General features: G+C 50.8%; 1 protein-coding gene across 2 annotated transcripts in view; it reads right to left on the reverse strand.

Moving 5' to 3' along the window:
• TNFAIP1 (TNF alpha induced protein 1) overlaps positions 1–6058 on the reverse strand; it is a 41729-nt gene extending 35671 nt beyond the window's left edge. For both annotated transcript variants that reach the window (XM_040423505.1, XM_040423504.1), the window contains exons 1-2: positions 5933–6058; positions 1088–1429 (exon numbers count right to left, since the gene is read on the reverse strand). In XM_040423505.1, coding sequence (XP_040279439.1) covers positions 1088–1301 — 214 coding nt within the window. In that variant the 5' untranslated portion in view covers positions 1302–1429; positions 5933–6058. The remainder of the gene's footprint in view (positions 1–1087; positions 1430–5932) is intronic.
• Between the last annotated feature and the right edge of the window lie 23 nt (positions 6059–6081).

The following is a 6081-nucleotide window of genomic DNA, read 5'->3' on the forward strand; positions in this document are numbered from 1 at the left end:
GCGCTGGAAACTATTCAGTGGATGGAGGGCAGCAGAAGGCTTTGTCCACTGTGCAGTTTCCAGTTTCGGTGTACTGCACTTTAATGGGAGCTAAGCTGCAGTACCCCAGCACAGCCTCTGCACAGTGTATGGCGCTGTCTGCTTACAGCTCTGTACACTGCATAAGGCTACTTTCACACTTGAGGTAGCCTTTTCTGGCAGGCTGTTCTGGTGGAGGAACAGCCTGCCGGATCGGTGCTAACACTAACCCACCGTGCTGCCGGAGGTCCGGCCGCAGCACGGCGAACATGCCGAGAAGCGGCCGGACAAAAGCTACAGCATGCGTTGGTTTTTTTATCCAGCCGCCTCTCAACTCGTTTGATGTGCTGCGGCCGGACCTCCGGCCGCCCCCATTATAGTGAATGGGGCCAGAGCGGACTTCCAGTGGCACGGTGAGCTAGCGTTAGCATGGATCCGGCAGGCTTTTCCCCCTTCCGGAACAGCCTGCCAGCCCTGCTACCGCAATTGTGAAAGTAGCCTATCTTACAGCACTGCGGCTGCCCGAAACATCTGAATTGTGGAGGTGCCGGGTGTTGGACCCCCAAGAGTCTGATACTGATGACCTATCCTAAGGTCCTGAAAAATCCCTTTAAATCCAGAAGAATCATTAGTTAACCAGATCAGGGATGCTTTAGACATTATTTAGACTTAGGGCTCATACACACGAACATATTTTTTTCCGTCTCCGTTCCATCTTTTTTGCAGCCCGTATGCGGAAGCATCCATTTCAATGGGGCCACAAAATAAACGAAAAATGACTCTGCGTGCATTCTGTTTCCCTATGTGCGCTCCACAAAAAAATAGAACATGTCTGATTCTTGTCAGTTTTGCGGAGTAGGACAGGCATTGTTACAATGGATCCGCAGAAAAACGGATGTAACACAGACATCACATGGTTGTCATCCTTTTTTTGGGGCGGACCGCAAAATACATACGGTCGTGTGCATGAGCTCTTTTAGACATTTGCATCTTTGTAAAATCCAGTCTTGACTGGTCACACAGAACAGAGAGGCACCGATTCCACCAACTTGAATGGAAATGATCTCACCTTCCTTGTCTGTCAGAACCTCCATCCGGCCGCTGAACATTGCCTTCAGCATAGTGTCATGTCTCGTCAGGACCTGCACTGTGGTGTAGTACAAAGATCCTCCCACGTTCAGCCGCACGTATTTGTTCCCAAGGCAGCCCCCTCTGAAGCTGTAGGTTTTAGGTTTGGCCCCCGAAGCGGGGCACATAGCCGTCAGACAAGTGTCGCCGGACATCTCTCGCTGCAGATAGACAATGACTCTGCACACAGTGGGCTTCACGTGTGCCGCCGTGGTGGGAGGGTGCGAGAGGAAGACACTCCCTGCTTAGCAGGAAGGAGACGCCTGCTAACTGGTCCGAAAACCTGAAAAGGAAATAGAAATGAAGAGATATTCATATAATGGTCAACTGTAGTGAGCACAAGTTCAACAGGATTGGCCACAAAAATGCCGGCTCGGATGCGGACCCAAACCACGGTCGTGTGCCTGAGGCCTAAGAATGGCGCCGAGGATGCAAGAAACATTTCTACTATCCCCTAAAAACACCGCACTGATAAACAATAAAAAAATCATGTTATACTCTACCAATAAAATGAGGGCTGTAAGTAGTCATAAAAAAGGTTGCCTGCGATAAAGTGGCTCACGTATACTAATGCAGTACGGTATATAAAAGGTATGGCTGCACGGCAACATGTGTCGTGTGACATTTCATATAATGTATCTCAATAGTGTCGCGATCGCGACAGGAGCTGAGACTTGTGGTGCCCACACATCATGGGGTCAGGAGCTGAGACTTGTGGTGCCCACACATCATGGGGTCAGGAGCTGAGACTTGTGGTGCCCACACATCATGGGGTCGGGAGCTGAGACTTGTGGTGCCCACACATCATGGGGTCGGGAGCTGAGACTTGTGGTGCCCACACATCATGGGGTCGGGAGCTGAGACTTGTGGTGCCCACACATCATGGGGTCGGGAGCTGAGACTTGTGGTGCCCACACATCATGGGGTCGGGAGCTGAGACTTGTGGTGCCCACACATCATGGGGTCGGGAGCTGAGACTTGTGGTGCCCACACATCATGGGGTCGGGAGCTGAGACTTGTGGTGCCCACACATCATGGGGTCGGGAGCTGAGACTTGTGGTGCCCACACATCATGGGGTCAGGAGCTGAGACTTGTGGTGCCCACACATCATGGGGTCAGGAGCAGAGACTTGTGGTGCCCACAAATCATGGGGTCAGGAGCCGAGACTTGTGGTGCCCACACATCATGGGGTCAGAAGCCGAGACTTGTGGTGTCCACACATCATGGGGTCAGGAGCCCAGACTTGTGGTGCCCACACATCATGGGGTCAGGAGCTGAGACTTGTGGTGCCCACACATCATGGGGTCAGGAGCTGAGACCTGTGGTGCCACAGGAAAAGGTTCTGAGGCAGCAATCTATTTTGTTACTGTTGGGTATCACCAGTTTTATGCACTTTATGCCACTTTCACATAGTCAGTGTTTAATCAGTGATTTCCGTCAGTTATTGGGAGCCGAAACCAGGTGTGGGTCAGAAACCCAGAACATGTGCAGATCCTTCCATTATACTTTATGCCTGTGTAGCCTCCACTCCTGTTCTTGCCTCAATAACTGATGGAAATCACTGACTGTGAATGCGGCCTTACGTGGACATCTGAGACTCTCTAATCCCAAGAACTGGGAGTCTGATGGAGAACTGACTGTCATCCTTCATGGCCCGGCAGATATGGACACGCTCGTATATCCTGGGGGTAAAGCAGCACAGGATGGATGATATGTGAATTCTGTGTAACCTCCATGTGCTTCCTCCCAGCACCAGAAGTGTGGTTGGGTTCATGGCCTCCAGCTATCCGAGCTGCTCACGTAGAGCCGTTCACTGGTGACGGAAACAGGATGACAGATAGTCTGTGATTTCCAGGACTTACTTTTAGCACAAGATCCGGTCCCACAGTTTATAGGAAATGAGCTCACGATGCTTGGCAGTGATGTTCCTGCGGGCACAGGGGAGCATGTGCATCCTTCCATGCCCTCTAGAGAAATGGTAACGTGCCCAGGTATCTGTTCTGGGAACACTGAGGCCTCCTTCAGCAGTGATACAGAACTCGTTGGCAGCCAAAAACTGACTGGGTTCTCTTAGTTTTCAGCTTTTTTTTTTTTGTCCACGGATGTCAAAAATGGAATGTACATTTTTTTTTTCCATTAACAATTTTGTAAAAACTTCAGTAAAAAAAAAAAAAAAACTCAGGAAAACCCCTTTAAACGCATGATATACCCATAAATGTGGGATGGGAGGGTTGTCAGCTGGACCAGGTCATCCACATCGGAAGACAAACAAAAAGATGAGAGAATGCAGAGGAGGAATCCAGTGAAAAAGACCTTATGGCCCTAGGACCGTATTTTCGGTTCGTATCTTCATTTTTTTGCAGATCGCGCACAGACCCATTGACTTCTATGGATTTGTGCTGGCCACAAATTATGGAATCTATTCTCCGTTTTGCGGGCAAGAATAAGCTTTTTTTTTTACGGTGGGTCCTGCAAAAATTGCGAGATGCCCATGGACCACATCCGTCCCGGTATTTTACGGATCTGTAGTTTGCAGACTCCTCTCTTAACAGATGAAAGCAGCTTCACGCTAAGCACATGTTTCAGACGTGAAATAGTCTGGAGATGCCGTGGTGAACGTTACGCTGCCTCCAGCATGATCCAGTATGACCAGTTTGGTAGTTGGGTCAGTGATGGTCTAGGGGGGGCATACCCTTAGGTTGTGGCTTCTACGTGATAGCCGGGATAGATGGACCTGGCTTGATCTAGATCTGCTGTAACCCTTAGGCCCCTTTCACACGGGCGAGTATTCCGCACGGATGCAATGCGTGAGTTGAACGCATTGCACCCGCACTGAATCCTGACCCATTCATTTCTATGGGGCTGTTCACATGGGCGGTGATTTTCACGCATCACTTGTGCGTTGCGTGAAAATCGCAGCATGCTCCTCTTTGTGCGTTTTTAACGTAACGCAGGCCCCATAGAACTGAATGGGGTTGCGTGAAAATCGCAAGCATCAGCAAGCAAGTGCGGATGCGGTCCGATTTTCACGCACGGTTGCTAGGAGACGATCGGGATGGGGACCCGATCATTATTATTTTCCCTGATAACATGGTTATCAGGGAAAATAATAGCATTCTGAATACAGAATGCATAGTAAAATAGGGCTGGAGGGGTTAAAAAAATAAAATAAAAAAATAAATAAAATTAAACTCACCTTAGTCCACTTGCTCGCGCAGCCCGGCATCTCTTCTGTCTCCTTCTTTGCTGATTGCAGGAAAAGGACCTTGTGGTGACGTCACTCTGGTCATCACATGGTCCGTCACATGATCTTTTACCATGGTGATGGATCATGTGATGACCGGAGTGACGTCACCACAGGTCCTTTCCCTGCAATCAGCAAAGAAGACAGAAGAGAAGCCGGGCTGCGCGAGCAAGTGGACTAAGGTGAGTTTAATTATTTTTATTTATTTTTTTAACCCCTCCAGCCCTATTGTACTATGCATTCTGTATTCAGAATGCTATTATTTTCCCTTATAACCATGTTATGAGGGAAAATAATACAATCTACAGAACACCGATCCAAAGCCCGAACTTCTGTGAAGAAGTTCGGGTACCAATTCCAAACATGCGCAATTTTTCTCACGCGAGTGCAAAACGCATTACAATGTTTTGCACTCGCGCGGAAAAATCGTGCATGCTCCCGCAACGCCCGCGTGAAAGAGGCCTTAGGGTACAGCTACATGGCGACATTTCATACAAAGTTTTTCAGTGGGGTCATACTGCGACCGCGATGTGTGGGCACCACACAAGTCTCAGCTCCTGACCCCATGATGTGTGGGCACCACACAAGTCTCAGCTCCTGACCCCATGATGTGTGGGCACCACACAAGTCTCAGCTCCTGACCCCATGATGTGTGGGCACCACACAAGTCTCAGCTCCTGACCCCATGATGTGTGGGCACCACACAAGTCTCAGCTCCTGACCCCATGATGTGTGGGCACCACACAAGTCTCAGCTCCTGACCCCATGATGTGTGGGCACCACACAAGTCTCAGCTCCTGACCCCATGATGTGTGGGCACCACACAAGTCTCAGCTCCTGACCCCATGATGTGTGGGCACCACACAAGTCTCAGCTCCTGACCCCATGATGTGTGGGCACCACACAAGTCTCAGCTCCTGACCCCATGATGTGTGGGCACCACACAAGTCTCAGCTCCTGACCCCATGATGTGTGGGCACCACACAAGTCTCAGCTCCTGACCCCATGATGTGTGGGCACCACACAAGTCTCAGCTCCTGACCCCATGATGTGTGGGCACCACAAGTCTCAGCTCCTGACCCCTTGATGTGTGGGCACCACAAGTCTCAGCTCCTGACCCCATGATGTGTGGGCACCACAAGTCTCAGCTCATGACCCCATGATGTGTGGACACCACAAGTCTCAGCTCCTGCCCCCATGATGTGTGGGCACCACAAGTCTCAGCTCCTGACCCCATGATGTGTGGGCACCACAAGTCTCAGCTCCTGACCCCATGATGTGTGGGCACCACAAGTCTCAGCTCCTGACCCCATGATGTGTGGGCACCACAAGTCTCAGCTCCTGACCCCATGATGTGTGGGCACCACAAGTCTCAGCTCCTGACCCCATGATGTGTGGGCACCACAAGTCTCAGCTCCTGCCCTATGTGTGGTCACCACAAATGAGTCTCAGCCCCTCCCATGCATCAGCTGCGCACCACAAGTCTCAGCGTCTCTCTTCCCTCTTGCTCCTCACTAGCACTGAAAGCCCCTGACACACACCTGACGCCCCGGGCCGCCGCCGCTTCTTCTCTCACTTCTCCCGAGTTTCTCCCATCTCTTTCCAGAAGAATGAAGTCACTTCCGACACCAGTTGTCCCAGTAACTCCACTGGAACAGGGAACTAGTCGCTTCGCGCTGCTCTATGGGAC

This window comes from Bufo bufo, chromosome 3 (assembly GCF_905171765.1).
Source record: "Bufo bufo chromosome 3, aBufBuf1.1, whole genome shotgun sequence".
Classification (NCBI taxonomy): domain Eukaryota; kingdom Metazoa; phylum Chordata; class Amphibia; order Anura; family Bufonidae; genus Bufo; species Bufo bufo.